The sequence below is a fragment of the Chenopodium quinoa genome, unplaced genomic scaffold (assembly GCF_001683475.1).
Source record: "Chenopodium quinoa cultivar QQ74 unplaced genomic scaffold, ASM168347v1, whole genome shotgun sequence".
NCBI lineage: Eukaryota > Viridiplantae > Streptophyta > Magnoliopsida > Caryophyllales > Amaranthaceae > Chenopodium > Chenopodium quinoa.
Genome location: NW_018742815.1, coordinates 3,216,449 through 3,238,854, shown reverse-complemented (window position 1 = coordinate 3,238,854; position 22,406 = coordinate 3,216,449). Strand labels below are relative to the sequence as shown.

General features: G+C 35.8%; 2 protein-coding genes and 1 pseudogene across 5 annotated transcripts; all 3 read left to right on the top strand.

Annotated features, from left to right (window-relative positions):
• Positions 1–1,526: 1,526 nt before the first annotated feature.
• LOC110725757 (probable methyltransferase PMT24) lies at positions 1,527–7,578 on the top strand. The gene is made up of 9 exons (XM_021905226.1): positions 1,527–1,670; positions 2,167–3,292; positions 3,386–3,535; positions 4,554–4,824; positions 4,903–5,013; positions 5,107–5,281; positions 6,059–6,331; positions 6,734–6,928; positions 7,028–7,578. The coding sequence occupies exons 2-9, from the start codon at positions 2,213–2,215 to the stop codon at positions 7,254–7,256; spliced, it is 2,484 nt and encodes an 827-aa protein (XP_021760918.1). The 5' UTR covers positions 1,527–1,670; positions 2,167–2,212; the 3' UTR covers positions 7,257–7,578.
• Positions 7,579–9,179: 1,601 nt separating this feature from the next.
• LOC110725756 (pentatricopeptide repeat-containing protein At4g20770-like) lies at positions 9,180–15,998 on the top strand. Of its 4 annotated transcripts, none has more exons than XM_021905223.1 (6): positions 9,180–11,993; positions 12,161–12,237; positions 12,350–12,490; positions 13,237–13,419; positions 13,527–13,805; positions 14,475–15,998. In XM_021905223.1, exon 1 carries the CDS (start codon positions 9,382–9,384, stop codon positions 11,719–11,721), a length of 2,340 nt encoding a protein of 779 aa, XP_021760915.1. In that variant the 5' UTR covers positions 9,180–9,381; the 3' UTR covers positions 11,722–11,993; positions 12,161–12,237; positions 12,350–12,490; positions 13,237–13,419; positions 13,527–13,805; positions 14,475–15,998. The 4 variants fall into 4 exon arrangements, with proteins under 4 accessions (XP_021760915.1, XP_021760916.1, XP_021760917.1 ...); XM_021905224.1 differs by having other exon boundaries at positions 12,161–12,490; positions 13,237–13,279; positions 13,361–13,419; XM_021905225.1 differs by having other exon boundaries at positions 12,161–12,490; positions 13,237–13,279.
• Positions 15,999–20,203: 4,205 nt separating this feature from the next.
• On the top strand, positions 20,204–22,358 carry LOC110725755 (annotated as a pseudogene).
• The last annotated feature ends 48 nt before the right edge of the window (positions 22,359–22,406 follow it).

Sequence of the window (22,406 nt, the reverse complement as noted above, 5' to 3'; positions counted from 1 at the left end):
TCTGTTAATTGTTGACTTTGTAATTTCCACTCGTCTTCCCAGAGCTTTGTCAGGTATTTTATCATAGAAGTAGTATTTTCAATTAATTTAAAATTATAATTAGATTTATACTCTGTAAAATTGAATTTTACGGAGTAGATTTTTCATTCCAATAATTTTAAATATTAATATAAGCAAGAAAAAAATAACAAGGACCTACATGATTATGATTTTTTTTGGCACAAAGTAAAAATATATCAATATCAACTAAAAAAGAAACATTGGTATTAAGATTTTTTCCAAGGGGGTTGAAGCTTAAAAATCTCAACTTCAATTGATTTTGCTGATTTTAATAAAATGATCCTTCAAATAAATTCGGTATGTTTTTATTAAATGAAATAAAACAAGTTAAAATAAATAAATACTCGTATAAATTCAAATAAGAAAAAACGAAGTGAATACAATGCTCCCTAAAACATAATGCAAATAACTTTTTAAAATTCAAGGATTTCCTTTTCGTAATGCTACTTAATAACCTAACTTGGATATTATGTTCCCAATTTTTATTTGTGGACATGTGGTGTCAAAATCAAATATGTCACATAAGTGCATAGCACACAACTAACCCGATTACATACTTTAAATACATAATATCGACATACAATTTAGATAAGTACATGATAATTTATTTGTAGATGCAAATAAATAAAATGTCCCATTGAAATTGGTATGACATTACATTATTTCTTAACAATTAATACGGAGTAATTAATTTAGGAAAAATAGTTAATCACAATTTTGTGCTACACAATAACAAAATTAATTCAATCACTTTGATAAAACACAACCTAAATCGATTCTAAATTAATTTTATTTTGATCTGGTCTATAATTGATAGCCCGATACGTTGCACATACAAACACCATCAAATCATTAGAAATATAAAAAATCTCACTAGATCTCACTTCCTTAGATAGTTACATAAATTGGCTTAGGAAACAAGATACAACATGTGTATTAAATTTTTGCAAGTGTACTATACTACTCCCTCCGTTTCAATATGATAGTCCCATATGGAATCAATCACATAAAATAAGAAAAGGTGAATATTTGGAATCTAGCATTAAAGTTAAAAACAATTCATAAATAGTTTGCCTTATTTAATTTTTTAGATTTTTTTTAAGGAAAACATCAATCATAATTGCATAAATCAAGGGTATAATTTCTTCACATAGAGTCATGTTATTAATTCACAATCAATTAATCTAACCACTCATAATTTATTATGTATAAAATAGGAAATAAAAACTAAGTTAAAAGTGGAATACATTCAATATGGGTATAATTTCTTCAAGGGTATAATTTCTTCACATAGATCTTTTTGAAACGCCCAAAATAGTATATGGAACCAACAAATTGAAACGGTGGGAGTATAAATAAATAAAACCTTGATTTAAGGTTGATTATTATAATAATATACAATCAAATTTGATTAATAAAGTAATTAGGAATAAATCATTCCAACACCCGCTGTAAAGGCAGTCGGTAGTAGTCGGCAGTCGACAGTGTTGAGTGAAGCCCATCACTCACTCTCTCTCTCTCTCTCTCTCTCTCTCTCTCTCATCTCCACCATTAAAACCCCTTTAAATTCTTCATTGTTTCAGCTCCAAATCTTCAGATTTCTCAACTTGGTACATTTCTTCTCTCTCTTTCTTTAACCCATTTTCATTTTTTTGGATCTTGGTATTTCTTCCTGTTTTTTGAGGCTTTTGGGTTCTTTATTCTAATTGTTTGTAGTTCTAAATTTGATTGTTTGCTTTATTTTATTTAGGAATTAATCTTGTTTTATGAAGAAAGATCAATGCTAGTATTATAGTTTGTTGTTTGAATTTTGTGATTTTAATTGTGATTTAAGTGTAATTTTTTTTTTATGTGGATCGATGCTGGATTGTTTAATATGATTGAAAATTTTGTGGGTTGTAATTTTTGTAAGTTTTAACTAGTTATGATTGAGTTTCTGTTCATTGCTTTTATGGGTTTTTGTAATTATTTTGAATGTGAACGTAGATATTGCCTTTTCTTGGTAGGGTTCTGATTGGTTTTTCTTAAAGACATAGAATTTGATTTTGATTTGCAATTTTTCTTTTCTGGGTTGTTGATTGAGTTCTTTGTGATTTCTATTGTCAGTATTACTAGATAAATTTGAGAGGGTGGTTGTGGTTTTGGTAAAGGGATGGCGTCCGGAAGGTATACTCGCATTGATGCGAGGGGGAAATCGTCGTCGAACTACTGTTCGACCATTGTTGTTGTTGTGATTGTGGCAGCATGCTTAGTCGGGGCCTGGATCACAATGTCCTCGTCGGTAGACCCTGCTGGTTATGTAGGTATGTCTGTAGGAAAGGATGCCAAGCAAAATAAAGTGAGTGAGAAAAGTTCTAGGGAGTTTGAGGATAATTCAGGTGACTTGCCTGAGGACGGTCTTAAGGGGAATATCGAACAGGCCAGTGAGAGAGATGAGAGTGGCTCGAAGTTGCAAGAAAATGGAAGTGTAGGCCAAGAGTCTGAGAATTCGGGTGAGTCTGGTCAGGAGGAGAAGCCAGAGAAATCGGGTTCTGATGAGGATGAGAGGGTTGATGCCAATAAGGAAAAAGAAGTTGAGTCTGTGAAGGATGAAGATGTCAAAAGCGCAGAAGAAGACTCAAATACCGGAGGAGATGAGACAACTGAAAAAATTCAACAAGAATCTGAGGAAAATAATGATGACAGTAAAATCAAAACTGATGAAGCTGAAGAGAAATCTGGATCAGAGGAGAGTTCTGAAGGTGCAAAGGAAAAGATGGATGACAGTAAACTTAAAACTGATGAATCTGAAGATAAATCTGGATCTGAGGAGAGTTCTGAAGGTGCTAAGGAAAAGATAGATGAAGTGAAGGATGAAACTGATAGTCAAAGCCAGGAGCAAGTTAGTACAGAAAGTGAGTCCAAGGACAAAGCAGAGTTACTTGATGAAACTTCCACTCAGACTGGGGCTTGGTCGACTCAAAAAGCTGAGTCAGAAAAACAGAAAGTTTCTGAGAAATCCTCAGACTCATCTTCTGAGGACCAAAAGGCCTACAAATGGAAACTCTGTAATGTCACTGCTGGGCCAGATTATATTCCTTGCCTTGACAACATTCAGGCTATCAAAAGGCTTCCCAGTACAGGTCATTATGAACACCGAGAGAGGCACTGCCCTGAGGAAGCTCCCACATGCCTCGTTCCTCTGCCTGAGGGGTATAAAACTTCCGTGAGATGGCCTAAAAGCAGGGAGAAGGTACACAAAGTGCTTTGAAGTAAAGAAATGACTGCATTGGATCATTCTTATTTTTGTGCTTATTATAATACATTGCTGTGTTTGTTTATGCAGATATGGTTTGCCAATGTTCCCCATCTCAAACTTGCAGAAGTGAAGGGACATCAGAATTGGGTACAGGCTTCTGGGGAGTATATCACATTTCCTGGTGGTGGGACACAATTCGTGCATGGTGCTACACGTTACATTGATTTCATTGAAAAGGTTATCCTTTACTGCATTTTTTCCCCCCGCTGATTATCCTTCATCTTTATTGATGAAGTAGCATCATTGCTGAATGCTGATGCATTTTCCTCATTTTTTATGGCTGTAATGGTGAATAGCTATTTTGCTGATGCATGCATTCACAAGTATATAAAACCAACTGATAATTTTTGTTCAAAAAAAAAAAAAGGGAATAAATAGAAGAATTAATTATTTATATAGCTGGAGTCTAGTCCCTCAATCAGAGGTCATGAGTGGTTCTTTAACCTGAAGGGTTATGTATTTTATGTCTGGTTGTGCTGCATTGCCTGCATGCTTGGCAGTTGGCACCTCATTGAGTTTGAAGTATGTTTCTTATGTCTGTAGCCCTTCTTTTGTTACTAGGTAATTTCCTTCCGGTATCGAGTTGAGCTTTGAGGTGGTGTAATAGTGGTATCCCTCTCCACCTTAGATTCCTGTGGTCTGGGGATCAAATCTTGTTGGTTTAGGGATCAAATCTCGTTGGGTTATCTCTCCCCGACCCCCCCCCCCCAATCTGTTATTATATTTCTGTCCTGCTTGTCTCAATCAAGGAAAAAAAAAATTGATTATGCTGTTGCTTCATTACCAGTTTATACGTGAGTTATTACTATTGTTGCGCATTCTCCAGTGGTAGAACATTTGAGATTGACTTTGTTCCTTGCTTATGCTTTGTGCTGGAAACACTTGAATTGTTTCTCTTTGTCACATCTGATCAAGTCTTCGTCTGTTCTCCTATATCTTATTCTCGGTCTGCTTAATTTTGGCAATGTAGGTTTCCCATGCTTCTGTGATACTGTGTGTCACTGACTTACTATATAATCATTGATGGCAATATGTGTTCTAAACTTTACCATTATATTACTTTTTAGTGGGATGTATTTGGTTGTCGTTTCTCGATGTTGAAAAATAATCAACCCCATTTCTTAAAAACCCATACTTGATGTTGCTAGCACTTTGAATTTCATTGTAACTCATTGAACCTTTCTTTTATTTTCAGACTCTTCCTGATATTGCCTGGGGGAAGCGAAGTCGTGTTGTTTTGGATGTAGGATGTGGTGTAGCTAGTTTTGGAGGATTTCTTTTTGACAAAGATGTACTCACTTTGTCACTGGCTCCCAAAGACGAACATGAAGCTCAAGTGCAGTTTGCACTTGAAAGAGGAATACCAGCTATATCTGCTGTCATGGGTACAAAGAGATTACCCTTCCCCAGCAACGCCTTTGATATCGTCCATTGTGCACGTTGCAGGGTCCCTTGGCATGCAGAAGGTGTTTTACAAGTCATCCTGAACTACAACTTTTAAAAGTTTAATTTAAATTTGTATCTAACGTTAATATACATGATAGGTGGTAAACTGCTTTTGGAACTTAATCGTGTCTTGCGCCCGGGAAGCTACTTTGTATGGTCTGCCACTCCAGTTTACCGTAAAGATGAGGAGAACGTGGCCATTTGGAAAGGTGCATTATATAACAGTTTTTTACTTCGTCATTTTATTAGTCTTGCAATTACTGGCATGGAACTGATTTGAACTCTGTGTACTGTATTCTCAGCTATGTCCAAGCTAACTAAGTCAATGTGCTGGGAGCTTCTGAAAATCGGGAAAGATACTGTAAATGGAGTATCTGCAGCAATATATCGCAAACCTATGTCCAATGATTGCTATGAGAGTAGAATGAGGAGTGAGCCTCCACTTTGTCAAGAATCTGATAACCCAAACGCGGCTTGGTAATCTTTGCTTTGTCTTTGATTATGTGAAATAGATGTTAGAGCACATGATAAATACGCCACTTATGTCAAAGTATCTTGTGTAAAATAAACCTGAACGACTCCAGTCATTGGCTTCCTGTACCCCATTTGAGAGTTGTGACTGGTAGAGGAACCCACAGACAACATTTTATGGTAAGCCCTTCCACCCATGGAGAGCATTGTTTTGACCGAGCAGGGAAAGGTGTGAGAGATAAATATAAGTATTTTTTACTTCTATTTTTATTAGTCACAGTGAAGTAATCACATTAATACATAAAATTTGTCTCAAAATAACATTCAAACCATAAACCTAGGGCTTAAAATATCAAACAGTTTTCGGCTTGTGAGTGCTCAAAAACAGGAGTAAACTGTCTCCAAATCACAGATGGGTGTCGTTCTTGATTTACTATGACCACCAGATATTGCATTATTTTCACTGCAAAGACTGTGATGGTTTAATTGTGTCTAGCAGTTGTTGTGTCTCTTATTACTGAGAGCACTTTTTGCTGAGCTATGAATAAAGACTTGGTACAAATTCTCTATGATCACTCACCTCCAGTTAGGGCATGTTAGTGCTACATCCCTGCTGCAGGAGGGTGGTGGACCTGGTGGTGGGAAGTGGGGAGGATATGGTGGTAAATGAATTGGTATTTTACATCTGTGCGTGATTGTGTGTGTATTTTTTTCATCCTTTTTGTCTGTGGCCCTTTGTAGTTGATGTATTTGATACTGATTATCGAAAATTTCTTTTTTCAGGGATATACCAATGGAGGCATGCTTACACAAAGTACCAACAGATCCATTGGAACGTGGATCTCAGTTGCCTGCTAAGTGGCCATCAAGGCTGGATAAAACTCCTTACTGGTTAAAAGACTCTGAGACTGGGGTTTATGGTAAAGCAGCTCCAAAGGATTTCACTGCTGACAGTAAGCACTGGAAACGTGTTGTTGCTGATTCTTACATGGATGGTATTGGCATTGATTGGTCTTCGATGAGAAATGTGATGGATATGAGAGCTATATATGGAGGGTAAGCTTTTGTTACTTTACTTTAAACTCCATATGTTCTCTGCATCTGATAATTTACCTGAAGCATGCAATATGGAGTAAGAATTATTAGTTGATAATCAGGAGATCAGAAAATAGTTGAAGTTTGAAAAACATTAATTTGACTACAAAACCATGCATTGAAAGGTTAAAATGTTTAGATCAAATAGTATAACAAAGCTTATTGTTTGATTGTAATTTGTTATTCACATGAGAGTGTTGCTCTCTCTCAGCATTTTGTTTTCTCCTTAAGTTCATATACATCTGGGTTTTATGACTTAAGAATGTTAGCATTATTCTGCTATATGAGGATGCAGTTAGCAAGTTACTCTGTTTTTTTTTTTTTCCCCCTTTTTTTTTCCTCTGATTTGCAATTTTCTTCCAGATTTGCTGCAGCTTTGAAGGACCTGAAACTTTGGGTTATGAATGTAGTTCCTGTCACCTCACCAGACACCCTGCCGGTTATCTATGAACGAGGTTTATTTGGTATATATCATAATTGGTGTGAGTCATTCAATACCTACCCAAGAACATATGATCTACTTCATGCTGATCATCTCTTCTCAGATCTCAAGAAAAGGTTTGGCAATCTTCTGATATTGCTTAAGATCCATTATATTAAAGTGAGTTTCATGACTTTCATCTGCTTTAATTTATAATGATCAACTTTTTTGCTCAGGTGTAACCTCAAGGGAGTTATAGCAGAAGTAGACAGAATTCTAAGGCCAGAAGGAAGTTTGATAGTAAGAGACAATGCTGAAACCATAGCTGAGGTGGAGAGCATGGCGAAATCCCTACAGTGGAAGATCAAATTCACGTTCTCAAAAGACAATGAAGGATTACTTAGTGTTCGGAAGACAAGATGGCGTCCCTCTGAAGTAGAAACTATTAGGTCAGCCATAGCTTAGCTTCCAATGGACGGGTTATCATAGCTTGGGAAAATACGCTGTTTCGGAATAGGTATCTATATTCTTTTATTGATTTAGCAGCACTGGTTCTCAAGAATGCAGAGGTTATATATGTGTAGCAATCTTATACAGTAGTTGGCTAAAAAGATAGCACAATTATCCTAGTAAGTATTTTCATGTTTGATTTACACGATAGTTTTGTATTCCACTAATCCACTTAACCCTATAAAATTGAGGGAAGTGGACTTAGTAATTTTTATGTTTTTGACCCTAAGACAAATAATGCTTAAAATAGTAAAAGTTCATTCTCTTCTGTTCCTTATTTTGGTATGCTTGAGTTTTGTTACTGTTTGGCAACAACTATTAAGTTTAAAAGTTGACTTGTAAAGTTGAAAAATAATGTTTGATTAAATAGCTGTTAACTTAGACCACCAATTTATGAAAAATTCTCATAACTTAAAAAGGCAAAAGCTAACAATGTCTTAGAAGCGTTGGATAAAATGACTATAATTAGAAAAATACATTAAAAAATATATGTGATTTTGATATGCATTTTCAAATTAACATTATTGTTAGCAAGATCCAACTCCAAGTGCTTTCAAATTTAGTGCTTTAGTTACTTTCAAACTAACATTATTGTATTTTCAAATTGAGTAGTGCTTTAGTTATTTCATATTCAAGCTACATGGAAGATTAATCCAAAACCAAAAAAGCATACACAAAACTCTGTGTCATCGCGTGGATACGAATTGCTTTAGCTTATTAAAGTATTAGCTGTATTTGTATTGTTTAAGGCTCTCTAAACGATTATGATTTTATGCTAAACCTCTCAAATAGAGGTGTCTAAATCACACCTGACCAATTCGATCTGAAATCAACCCACAAAATATCGATTCAGATTTCAAATTGCATGGACACAATGATTTAGCATAACTCAAGTTTTAAACTACTCAACCCGATCGAATCTGATTTGAACATCCGAATTGACATTTCGACTCAACCAACATCTTCTTCTATATCATTTTTTCCCCTTTTTTCTCTTTTCATTACAAATAAGTCAATAATTATTATGGAGTTTTAATTATTTTTTTTATTTTTTATTTTTTATTATCTAGACTTAATTAAAAAATACTTGCAGTATCTATTAACTAATACGAAGTACTAAACAGAACATGTTTACATCATTTTTGACACATGTCAAATCTTTAATCTATTAACTATCACTAAAACAAAACATTACTGACATCATTAAGAGACATATGTCAACTTTTTATGAAAAATTTTCCCATCAAAACTATTTTTGACATCAACATTTTTTTTAAAGACTATAGAAATACAATATTTCTTTCAAAATTATTTAATGAGATTATTATAACACTTTTTGAATTAAAAATATTGACAATTATTTTAAACAAATAATATATTTTTAATCCGTGCAACGCCCTGGAAATCTGGAATAAACTAGTTAGTACTAAGCTACTTTTTTTTTATAGGAAAATTAGTACTAAGCTACTAAAAGTAATTGTGATTTGGGGAGATTTATCCCAAGATTCCCAACACAACCGGCTAAGTTGCCAAAGTACCTTTTTTTTTAAGGTTAATACCCACATCATTATAATGCATCAAATGTTAACATAATTCTGTTACTTAACTACTCCCTTTATTAATACTTGCTCCATTTCTTAATACTACTCCCTTTATTAATACTTGTTCCATTTCTCTCAGACACGTATGCGTATTTGATCAATAATAATATCTTTAATTATAAATAACTATAAATTCTTAATATTGAAAATTAAAAATCTATTCATTAACACGATTTCAAGAAGTATCCGCAGATTATTATTTTTTTAATGTATAAATTACAAACATTAGTTAAAGTAGGACAAATAAATAAGGTAAAAAATAAAAATAGAACAAAGTACTACCAAGGTCCGTTCAAGTTAGTGCAGGCAATGGAGGAAATCCTTACTCTAGTATTAATGCAGAATTTCAAATTTCTGATTAGAGTTTTGCCCAGATATTGAATAGAACAGGTAGAAATTTGGCAAGAAGGAGAAAAGAACGAAAAAAAAAATGGAGTATTTTTAGAATTTTAGGGTTCTAACATATAAGGGCTGAAACAATGTGGAGGCAAAGAAGGGAGTTCATAGCAAATTTATTAGAATCTTTCATAAAAAATAAATCCCACAAATCTGGGAAGCTTTTACATGCTCATATCATTCGTACTGGATTCATTTCTCAGAACTTCTTCTCGAATCGTTTGATCGATTTTTACTCAAAATGTGATAATCCCAGATATGGCCTCAATGTGTTCGACGTAATGCCTGAAAGAGATATTTTTTCTTGGAATTCTGTGTTGAGTACATTGTGTGCAGTTAATAGAATGCAGGATGCATGCCAGGTGTTTGATGAAATGCCTGAGAGAAATGTTGTTTCTTGGAATAATATGATTAGCGCATTTGTAAGAAATGGGGATCATGGTAAAGCATTAGAAATGTATAAGTTGATGGTTTTGGAAGGTTTAGTGCCTACCCATTTTACGTTGGCAAGTGTTTTTAGTGCTTGTGGTGTTTTGGTGCAGCTGAATTTCGGCAGGTTGTGTCATAATCTTGCAATTAAAGTTGGTGCTGACCAAAATTTGTATGTGGGTAATGCTTTGCTGTCGATGTATGCTAAGTGTAGATGTATTGGTGATGCAATTCGCGCTTTTGAAGAGTTGCCAGCACCTAATGAAGTGTCTTTCACGGCGTTAATGGGTGGCTTGAAAGAGACTAGGAGAGTTGAAGAGGCATTAGGAGTGTTTAAGTTGATGCACAAGACCAAAGCTTGCATAGATGCTGTGTCATTGTCAAGCATTCTTGGTGTTTGTACTAGACGAGAAGGTGATGGTCAACAGCGTAAGATGCATGGGAAACTAGTACATAGTCTTTCTATCAAGCTTGGATTACAAGATGATTTTCATTTGGTTAATTCACTGCTTGACATGTATGCCAAAAATGGAGACATGGATAATGCTGAAATCATTTTTCAAAATATGTCCAACCCAAATGTTGTTTCTTGGAATATCATGATTGCTGGATATGGTGAAATTTACAAGTGTGAAAAAGCTGTGGAGCTAATGGAGAGAATGGTGTTTTCTGGTTGCCAACCAGACGAGGTTACTTGTATCAATATGATAGCAGCAAGCGTAAAATCAGGAAATGTCGAAGTTGGGCGTCAAGTATTTGACAAACTGGTTCGCCCAAGCTTGAGCTCATGGAATGCTATGCTTTCTGGGTATTCGCAGGTTGAGAAGCATGATGAGGCAATAATGCTTTTTAGGGAGATGCAGTTTAGGAATGTGAAGCCTGATTGCACTACTCTAGCTACTGTTCTTGCCTCTTGTGCAGAGATGGCATTTCTGGAATGTGGAAAACAAGTCCATGCTGTCACACTAAAGGCAACTTTAAACGATGATGTTTATGTTGGCAGCGGGCTTATTACCTTGTATTCTAGAAGTGGTAAAGTGGACATTGCCAAGTCTATTTTTCATGGACTGCCTGCTGTGGATATTGTTTGCTGGAATTCTATTATAGCTGGATTTTCGCTTAATTCTCTAGAAAAGGAGGCTTTTAGTTTCTTTAATATCATGAAAAGAAGGAATATGTGCCCTACCCAGTTCACCTATGCTACAATTTTGAGTTGCTGTGCCAAACAATCCTTTTCATCTCAAGGTAGACAAGTTCATGCTCTGATACTGAAGTATGGATGCATAAATGATATAATTGTTGGAAGTGCTCTTATAGATATGTATTGTAAATGTGGTAGCGTAGAGAGGGGCCGGGAAATTTTTGATGCAATGCCTATGAAAAATGCTGTTATTTGGAATGAAATGATACATGGGTATGCACAAAGTGGTTTTGGAGATGAAGCTGTGCGTCTGTATGATTGCATGATAAGAGAAGGGAGAAAACCTGATGATATAACCTTTGTGGCCGTTCTATCAGCTTGCAGCCATTCTGGATTGGTTAATGAAGGTATCAGAATATTTGAATCAATGCAAATAGAGCATAAAGTGGAACCACTTGTAAGTCATTACACCTGCGTTATTGATACTTTAGGTAGAGCTGGGAGGTTGCATGAAGCAGAAAAGCTTATAAGAAGGATGCCATGCAAAGATGATCCTGTTATATGGGAGGTTCTGCTCAGCTCGTGTAGATTTTATTCTGACATTCTTGTAGCAAAAAGAGCTGCTGATGAACTCTTGTCCCTGAATCCTAGAAGTTCTACTCCTTATGTACTTCTAGCAAATGTCTATTCTTCAATGGGAAGATGGGAAGAAGTAAGGGCAGTCAGAGAGCTCATGAGTGATAATAATGTGGGTAAGGATGCAGGCTATAGCTGGACAGAAAATAAGAATATGAAAGGAACTTTGGAAGCTGATGACTCTTATATTATTCCCCCTCAATCACAATGGGGTTGAAGGCAGTCATGCTGCCATGATTGAGAGGTCTCAAATTGTTTAGGTGCTGCTCCGGAGTCTTTTTGTTGGAACTTGTGTAGTTGTAGGCTAAATGTATATATTATTGAATGCACTTTTATTTTCTGGCATCTTCATTTTCAAGTGCAGAAGCGCTCTTCCAAAACTCTTCTATAAACACATCTAGATCATCGTCTCACAGAGTCGCAACAGTTCACTGGAGACATGAAAGAGACAGGGAGTTGATAACACAGACACAAAACAAACAAACAATAGTAAGTTATTGATTTAATATGACTTATTGAAAGTATATTTTTCTCCACTGGGAATGTAGCATTTGTTTAATTGTGGATATTATGCTGTCCCACTTTTTTAATTGGAGTAATATTGTAGAATGATGAACCAAAGACTTGACAATTCTTCCATTTTCTCTGCCCTTTAGGTAGGGCATGTTATCTTTGTTATTTACTCAGGCTGCAGCCTGCAGAGGAGGGCCCGGGGGGAGGGGGTGGATTAAGGGTACATTCTTGATCTTAAATTTATTTGTTTGTTTGTTTTACCAACTCCCTTTTTTCATTGCCCTTAAAAAGTTGATATTATTGAATACATTTACTAAACATCTCCTTTTCAGAAAATACAATTGCAATCATGCATAGCTGCATACACAACAGATCCTTTTACAACGCCGATATCAAATCATATATGGATGGTATCGACATTGACTGGTCTCCTGTGATATATGTGACAGCCATACCAGATGAGACGACGGAGGGTAAGCTTTTTGGTCAATGAAATGTCTCTTAAGGCAGAAACTCTTAATGATAATTTGAGTGAAGGGTGAAACATGGACTAGTGAGTGTACATTGGAGCTGTAATATGGATAAAATAAATTTACGGTGGAAATTCGCAGATTTACTGCCTTACTGGTATCAAATAAAGCATAGACATATAATAACGTTTTTTTTAGAAACGTATAAAATATAAATTGTCATGACTCATGAAATATATTGTTAAATAGTTATTAATATAAAGTTTCATTACATCAAATTTTTTTAATATTTTTTTATATTTTTCATTGATATTTAATCATATATATCTAAATTCAAAGTAGTATGTTGGCATGTGTGCCAAGTTTGATCATGTCAATTATTCAGGATTGGAGGGAGTATATATATGGAACCCTTTGTGACATATACTCCAGATTGCTTAAAATTTATAGTAGTAATTAGTAGTTTAATTATATACTGATATTAAAATATAGGCTTTCTGAACTGAATTGAACTTATTGCTTTTAATTTTGCAATAATTGTGCTGATTTGAAGTGTACCGAAACTTAAGTCTTTCAAGGTCAAAGAACACTCCATAACAAGCTTTGCACTCTGAAGAAAGATCATTTCTAAATGCTACTAGTGATTTGGTTTTTGAGTTTCATGCCTGTCTTGTAATATTTTACTGTTGGTAAGCAGAAAATGAAGTTTTTTTGCAAGGATGTCATCAGCATTGCACTTTTCATTACAGATTTGCTGCAGCCTTTAAGGACATGAAATTGTGGGTGATGAATGTAAGTTCCTGCTATGTCATGCTGATTATATGTCAATGAGGTTTATTTGGAATATATCATGATTGGTACAAAGTGATTCAGTACTTGTCCAAGAACTTATGACTTCATACTGACCATCTTTTCTCTGCTCTCAAGAAAAGGTTTGTAAAGTTATCCTATATTCATCACAGCTCTTAAAAAAAAATAAAAAAAATAAAAAAAAGATGCCTTCATCTGGTAAGATTTGTAAGTGAACTATTCTGTTCAGGTGTAAGTTTGTGGCAGTAATGGCAGAAGTTGACAAAATCCTAAAGGCCAGAAGGAAGTCCAGTAGTGAGAGACATTGCTGAAACCATAGCTGAGGTGGACATCAGGACCAAATCCTTACAGTGGAAGATCAGGTTCACCTTTTCAAAATATCTTGAAGTATTGCTCTGTGTTCAGAAGACAACATGGCATCCCTCGATGTAGAAACTATTACACCAGCCATAGCTTAGCTTTGATGCACTGGTTCTCATAGTTCGAGACTATATGTTGTTCTGAATAGGTATTCCTTATCCTTATATTAGTTTAGAAGCATTGTTTTGTTGATAATACATCAACATCAGCGTTTAATGTTTTCTTTCTTTTTTTTTTTTTTTTGGGGGGGGGGATTGAGTTGCAAGCTATTTCAAAGAGTCCAATTATTGTTTATAAAGTTTCATTATTTATTTATTTTTGGTGTTAGGAGAACCACTTTGGGCAAGTGATGTAAACATAATTTGATCTCTTAAAATATTTAACTAATTAAGCTAATTGGCATCCACTTTGAGGGACTTTCTCTCACTACTTGTTTAGTTATTTAGGGATTCCATCTATGTTATTTAGGGCATTTAAGATTTGAGTTGAGAATGTTTAACTAAAAGGTTTTCCTTGGAAAAAAAAAAGGTCATGGCAAGTAGCTAGGTGACAGAATACCTGTGGTTTTCTTGTAAATTTGACAGTAAAATTCACGAATTGCTTTAGAGAAACCAAGATTATGGTATTTAGAAGGAAATGTAATAAGAACAATAGAACAGTCTTGTGAATTTCCTTCAAGATGAGTTGCTCTGTCTTGCTTGAACTGCAATACTGATAACTGATTAGATTACTAGAGCAACTGAATCTTTCATACTGATTTAGTCTGTTCTCAATCTCTGCTACACTTCAACTTTTTTTTATTAGCTCTTTGAATCAGAAACTGTGATTGCAAGTGATCGTTGATGGTAGACGTATCAGAAACTGCAGGAACAGCTAAGCTGCATCTGGAAATCACAAAACAAAAGAACCACAAGAGTGTATCCAACACTTGTATACTTTTTTTTAGTTTTAGCAGATATATCTAAATACAAAATCAGAAGTTAAAACCATACTGTGTTATTCATACCCTTACCTTAAATAGCACATCAGATTATTCAGATACTTGATACTCTGACCAAAAAACATCCATAGAATTCATAAGGATGGCCGAGTGCAACACCTTGGAACATTTTGTATGACTATTGTCGCTGAGTTTGACTTTGGTTACCTGAATCAGTGGTTGTGTTTCCTGGAAACTCTCAAAGTAAAGTTGTTTTGGCTACCATAAGATAAAATAAACTTTGAGTCTTGAATGCAGGGAAGATGACTTTAAAAGGGTTTGAAAGAGCATTTTGGGACTCATTTAGGCATCATGAACCTTTGATAATGTATGATTAATAAAGTAACATATAGTTGCGCTGCTCTCTCTTTCTAGAACATATAGATACATGGATAGATGGCAGTGTCAGGATTTTCACAGGAATGTCTCAAAAGATGAACCTAAGTAATGCTGTTCCTATTTTTCTTTGGACCCTCTCAAGTTTAATTTAACAATGCATTGGCCATTTTTTTCTCCCCTTTTCCTTTCTTAATAATATGGATTATATTGATAAGATTCTATTCTTGTTTCTGAGATAGTGAGATAGTCATGATTTAAGTGATCTGATAACTTATTTATGCTAAATGATTACAGTATACATGAATAGGTAATGATGGGATGCCTTGAATCTGGAACTATGAACAAGTGAACAACCTTACGGCGCAGCACAGGGGTCTTGCTGGTCTATATTCTGTGAGTGGTGTAACTAGTTGTTATATATTTTGTGCATAGAACTCCTTAAAACCTGATCAAATCATTCTCCCCTGATATCAAATGTAGCTAACACGTTGTTAGTGAACCATGTAAGTCCCCGTGTCATTCTTTAACTGTTATAGTTCCTTATTTTTCCTGCATCCAAAATAAGGCGACACTCTATGAGCAATAAGGTTCGTGCTGGATTATTCTGTTTGTGCAAAATATGTTAGCTTTAGAATTTAGATAATAGTCAAAATTGAATGGGACATCAAAAACCCCACCTAAAAAACATATACATATTACTTATATATGCCGGTTTTTTGGGAGCTTCTGTTGGCCTCTTCACATAAGAACATCTTATGTTTATGCAAACTGAAAAGTTGTGTTACAGTACTTCATTTAGCATCTGAAATAGGTAGGTAGTACCTCATTACACGAATAAAAGGTCACATAGTTTGATAGATTAAACCTTTTTTCGCATCAATCAGGTTTGTTCAGGTTGCTGAGAGCGTTCCTCTTTGCCTGATTTGTTCACTTTCTGCTGGTGTGACCACTTTTGGGAAGAAAAAAAAACTCCCACCAAGATAAGGGTTGTAATGTGTATCTTTCCAATACGTCGAAAGGCTTTTGCCCGACATTCTTTAAGCTTAACCAATAGTTTTAATTTCCAGTAATATACTTGTATTTAGGGAGGGGGGGGGGGGACCAATGTTAATAGCACAATAGTATAGAACTTGTGGTCTTTGATATATCGGCTAGATTTCAGACCGGCTGATCTCACCTAATTCTTGTAACGCTGGTTATCCGTCACCAATATAACAAGTCACCCCAAAACAAGTTGGTCGCACAAAATAACATAGGTGTTCCCAGTCGCACAAAAGCTATTACTTTTACTATGATTTGATCTTCGGTGTGAATCAACGTTTGCGAAACTGCCAAATGGAAAGTGGGAGTGCATGTTTCACTACTAATTTTTAGGCTTCCTAGCTATTTCTACCAAATATAGACTAGGGGTTTCTTGTAACAAAACCTGTCAAGTATAATAATACTCATGTTATACTGTCTCTATAAGCTACTAATAGCCAAATTCATTATCTTTAGTTGTACGTTTAAATAAACATAGTTATGATGCTGGAGAAACGGAAAACAAAAGAGAAGCTTAAAGTGAAGTTTGTCTGTCCTTTTTCAATCCATGAATTTGTAAATAATGAAACAATAACAACACTTCTCATGTAATCATGATTAATTGTTGATTATAATATTAATGACGCACGAGTGTAGGTAGGGCTCTTCTAACCGCGAGGCTAATTAGGATTATATCAATAGCCTTTGCTTTAAACAAGATTCCCCAATTTCTGCCATTCATATTGCTTCATGTTATCATTCTCATTGTCATACTTGAATTTGAAAAGCAAAAATTAATTTTGATGGTATGACATTAATCATTATAAGCAGCCTGCAGGTCTTGTGCAAGACTGGTGACTTTTTATGAACTATAATGCGAATTTTTTTAGTGACCTTTAAAGTAAATGGGTGACTTTTTTTTTTTTTTTTTACCCAAAAATGGGTGACTTTTATGTGATTTAAGATAATATTTTGTGAAATTTGTGTGACATATACAAATATAATCGTTGTATACTTGTATGTAAATCTGACCCGACAAAATTGTAAAATGTTTTTTTTTTACTGGCCTAGGGTAAATGACAAATGACCCATTCGAAACTGTACTAATTAACTCATAACCCGAATATGACCTTTACCAATACCGATTCCAATTATCCATTTGCTGATTTTAGTTGTATGCAAGTTTTCCAAATCATTATATTCTTTTCTAAATTATTTTTTTCCCTGTATTATTAGGAACATCATAACTAGAGCTTAGAGAAAAATGCATATGCCCCAATTATTTTTATTGGATAACATTTTCAGCAACTGATATTACTAATTAAGTTCTGATGACAGTTATAAGTAATGAACTTTTTAATGTTGTGGCTATAAGTATCCTCATTTGTAGCAAGTGGTGACTAAATTGCTTTTAATAATCTGACAGCAAAGATTTTCTTAGATTAATTGTGAAAAATTCTTTCAAGGGTCCAGTTTGATTATTAAATTCGCGCTATATCCTTCAGGGGACCTTAACTTTTTCATGCACAAACCATTAATCTAATGGTGCATTGTCTGCCACTGTCATATCTTTCCTTGAACAAACTAGTTGGCAACTTCCATACAATGCTCACCTCTGTCTGCTATCACAAACTTTCTGAAGCCACAATAAAACTGCAGTCCACTCGAAGCTTTTGAAAGTAACTGAGAATTTTCAAGGAATTTCAACAAATATGTCAGGCTCTTTGTTGCAGAGTTGCTTCATCATCAGCTTACTTCTTTCTTTCTCTGTCATCTCTGAGTCATCGAGATTGCCAAAGGCAATCTTTGATCAGATGCTTCCTAAAAGATTTCCTTTCCATTCTTCGGCTCCTTCAAAAGGGAAAAATTCTGTAAATACTTTGTCATCCTCAATGGCACAAACTCGGAAAATTATGCCTTCTTCTGATGGAAAGGTCTAGTCAAGGGGAAAAGAGAAGATGTTTTCGCCTTCTATGCACCCCAGCAAGAAAGTAACGCGCTTCTAAGCTGGGTTTAACACAGGAATGTAGGTTCTTGTAGATTTTTTATCAACTTGATAACAGAAAGTCTCTCAATTGTAAAGATTTTATTTACTGGATAGAGTAGTTGTTAGTCATTGATTACATTATAGGCTCTTTGCTTTTCTGGATAAATGATCTAATTTAGCAGAAGTCATATACAAGGTTAGATTTTTTTGCCAGGAGGGTCATTAACATCTTCCATTTAATCCCATAAATGTGTATATTGTTGTAATTTTTCATATACATGGCAAATTTAATAAAAAGTTTGCTCATTCTATTCTGAGTTTTACAATGCTTGGGATGTCATTAATCTTTTTAATCTCTCTTTTGAAATTCCTTTTCCCTTAGAATATTTGTTTTAAAATGATTAATCCCTCATCTTTTCACTTCTTTCCAGTTTTCTGAGGCGTAAATCATCATTGCTCCTGTTTGTAATGCTCTTTTGCAGACTAGAGGCAATTTCCTAAAAGTTGAAGGCAATTTTATAATCAAACCACTCTTAACCATTAATACAATATCATCTGATGGGTGTGGGATGCACACAATGGACTGAATTTGATCATAAAAGATATACTACCTCTGATTTTTTTTAGTTGCGACTTTGGGGTATTATTTGAGAGATATAAAATATTCTAAAGTTGCAACCAAAAAAAATTAGAGATAGTATTATGTAAATTCAATAAATAACCTTTCATTTTTCTACTGTATATTTTATTGCATAACCTAGGAAAATTTGCTGAAGAATATTGCAACCTTATAGAGTCAGTTTCCTTCATTAGGATAACCTAGGCAAATTCATCTAATTTTAACAAGGAGGGAGTTAAGGCCTGTTCTCTTTACGTTGAAATTCAGTTCAGTTCAGTTCAGTTCAACTCCTAATTTCCTTCTCTTATATAATATTCATTTCAGTTCAGTTCAGCTCAGCTCAGTTCAGTTCAGTTCAGCTGAGTTCAGTTAATGAGAACAGAACCTTAGAGTTACAAGTTCCATGATCAAAGTTTACTCATTTATATTTCTTGAACTTGTTCATTTTTCACTTTTTTTTTATTGTAAGTTTTCAAAATGAACCTGATTTGTATTAATATGGTTATTTTTAAGGTCATCATACAACCTACATCACACAATAAAAATCTTAAAACTTAATACTTACCTCCGTATTTTTTAGTTGACAAGTATTTGTTTTTAGGAAGTTTATTTTTAGTTGTCACTTTTCTTTTTTGGGTAAGTTTTATACCTTGCATTTACTAGTGTACCCCACTCGCTTTATTATTTTCTCTCCTCTACTTAATATGTGTGCCTAAATTAATCGCGTCAACAAAATAGAAACGAAGGAAGTAATTGGAAATTTGGTAATGATGTTGAATAGACCTGACAAATGGGTCATTCGGGTCAACAAATATAAAGGTCGGGTTCTGGTCGGATTTTTGGTCAATACTTCGGGTTGAGTTTGGGTCAGGTCAACTCCAGGTTGAGTCAGTTCATGTCAAATTTGGGTCAACATTTCGGATTGAGTTCGTGTCGGGTCAATTTTGAGTTTTGAGTCATTCGGGTGAATCAATTTGGGTTAAATCGGGCCAGATTAGTTCGGGTTCAAGTCAATTTTTTTTTATCAATGATTACGGGTCGTTGGTCAGATCAGGATTGTCAGATCTAATGTTGAACGTGCCCGAAAGTACCGAAATCTTGAAATCCATGTGTCATGCAGCTTCACTATTGTCTGTTTCACAAGTTTCACCAGCTCGAGATAAATTGATCTCATGGTATGCCTTTTTTTTCATCATCTTCTTCTCATCCTTGGAAAAAAAATTCTTTGAAAGTTCAGATTTACTAAACATAAATTCAAAAACGGTATACAAACTTTAATGGACCACACATAAGCCCAATACTTTTCCAATCAAACCAAAAACCCATATAAAAGTCCAATTCCTTCCATTTCTTCAAACTCCCCTTGAATAATTCTGGGTGCCCAAGCATCAACAATTCAACAATGAGGGATAGCTCAAGTGGTTAGAGCTCCCCTTCCAATTTCAAGAGATCTTGGAATCGATTCTCATTCCCCGCCCTTGTGGCTCTCTAAACACCCAAAAACAATTCAACACACGTCACAAACTTTAATTTTATTTCGTATGTTTTTTTTTTCAGAAAATGACAGGAAGCTTCCTTAAACCCATATTTCCATTTTAATTTTCCTTAATCAATAAGATAAATATTAAAATTAAAATTAAACCGACTCAAAAAAAACGTGGCCTCCAAGCCTAAACACAGTCACAAAGTCACAAATCCCTATAAAAATTCCCATTCACTCCAAACCCTCTCATCACCTCATCAAAAATGTCCCCATCATTTCTCACCGGCCCACCACTCCCCCAAACCCCCCCACCCTCTTCCGCCGCCGCAGACGGCGGCTCCGGCGACCCATTCGTCGATGCAATGGTGGCGAATTTCAACAACCTAAATCAACCACCACAACATCAGCCATTAATGGGGTTCACCGAGAACTGCTCCGCCACCTTCCTTTCCTCCGGCAACCCATGTCTTGACCTCTTCTTCCACGTGGTCCCCGGCACACCCGCCGATTCGTTGACTCAACGGCTCGATCTCGCTTGGGCCCACAATCCGTTGTCCACCCTGAAACTCATCTGTAATCTTCGTGGTGTTCGAGGTACTGGAAAATCTGACAAAAATGGGTTTTACACTGCTGCGTTTTGGCTCCATAAAAATCATCCCAAAACTCTTGCGTGTAATCTTCCCAGTTTTGCTGATTTTGGGTATTTCAAGGATTTTCCTGAGATTTTGTTTCGGGTTCTGGGTTTGACCCATGTGCGCAAGATGAAGAAACGGGTTAAAAATGACCCGTTTGAGAGTCGTCGGATGTTTAAGAATCCGGGGAAAAAGGGTGGCAAGAAGAAGAAGATGGTGAAATCTGGGATTTCGAATTCGATGATTTCGAAGGAGAAGCAGGAGAGAGAAAAGCAGGTTGCCGGTGAACTTCGACTCAAGAAGAAGTCTGAAATGGCGAAAACTGCGATTGAACGGTATACCCGTGACCCGGATTACCGGTTTCTTCATGATCAAGTTTCGGATCTTTTTTCGAGTTATTTGATTAATGATTTGGAGATGTTTAATGGCGGAAAACTTGATAAGATTAGCCTCGCGGCTAAGTGGTGTCCGTCGTTAGACTCGTCTTTCGACCGCGCAACCTTGATCGTTGAAGCCATTGTAAGAAGGTGTTCCCAAGGGAGAAGTATAAGGAGTATGAGGCTGTGGAGGAGGTGCATTACGCTTACCGGGTTCGAGACCGGCTTCGGAAGGACGTGTTGGTGCCACTGCGCCGTGCATTGGAGCTTCCGGAGGTGTTCATGGCGGCGAGGAAGTGGAATGAGTTGCCTTACAATAGGGTTGCTTCTGTTGCAATGAAGACTTATAAAGAGCACTTTCTAAAGCATGATGAAGAGAGGTTTAAGGAGTATTTGGAGAAGGTTAAGTCTGGTAAGGCCAAGATTGCTGCTGGTGCATTGCTCCCTCATGAGATTGTTTCGGCTTTGGAAGACGGCGATGGTGGCGAGGTGGCTGAGCTTCAATGGAAGAGAATGGTGGAGGACTTGTCTAAGGAAGGGAAACTGAGTAATTGTCTTGCTGTTTGCGACGTTTCGGGTTCGATGGGTGGGACTCCGATGGAGGTCTGTGTTGCTCTTGGACTGCTGTTATCTGAATTGTCTGAGGAGCCCTGGAAAGGGAAGGTGATCACGTTTAGTGCGAACCCACAACTTCATGTGATTGAAGGGAATTGCCTGAAATCGAAGATTGAGTTTATTCAAAATATGGATTGGGGGATGAATACTAATTTTCAGAAGGTGTTTGATTTGATTCTGAGTGTTGCAGTGCAGGGTAAACTTCCTGAGGATAAGATGATCAAAAGGGTTTTTGTGTTTAGTGATATGGAGTTTGATCAAGCTTCGAGTCATCCGTGGGAGACTGACTATATGGTGATTAAGAGGAAGTATGAGCAGAATGGGTATGGTAATGCTGTCCCGGAGATTGTGTTCTGGAATCTTCGAGACTCGAGGGCGACACCAGTGGCAAAAAACCAGGCAGGGGTGGCGTTGGTGAGTGGGTTTTCGAAGAATATGATGAAGTTGTTTTTGGATGGGAAGGAGGATCAGCTTAGTCCTGAGGCTGTTATGGAGGCTGCTATCTCTAGGGAAGAGTATAATAAGCTTGTTGTATTGGACTGATGATCAAGTTTTATGAGTAATTTTGTTTTAGTATAAGTAATAGCAGTATTAACCTGTAAATGTTTACAATTTTCAATGAAATATGGTTAATACAGAATAGTTATTTACTTGCTTTGCCTCTTTAATTCAGCCTTCTATCTTCTGATCAATATAGA

Bases quoted from the DNA above. Each gene is read 5' to 3' on its own strand.
- LOC110725757 (XM_021905226.1), top strand. From the start codon at position 2,213: ATGGCGTCCGGAAGGTATACTCGCATTGATGCGAGGGGGAAATCGTCG. The intron at 4,825-4,902 runs GTGTTTTACAAG...TATACATGATAG, and splicing joins GGTCCCTTGGCATGCAGAAG to GTGGTAAACTGCTTTTGGAA. The intron at 6,332-6,733 runs GTAAGCTTTTGT...ATTTTCTTCCAG, and splicing joins ATGAGAGCTATATATGGAGG to ATTTGCTGCAGCTTTGAAGG.
- LOC110725756 (XM_021905223.1), top strand. From the start codon at position 9,382: ATGTGGAGGCAAAGAAGGGAGTTCATAGCAAATTTATTAGAATCTTTC.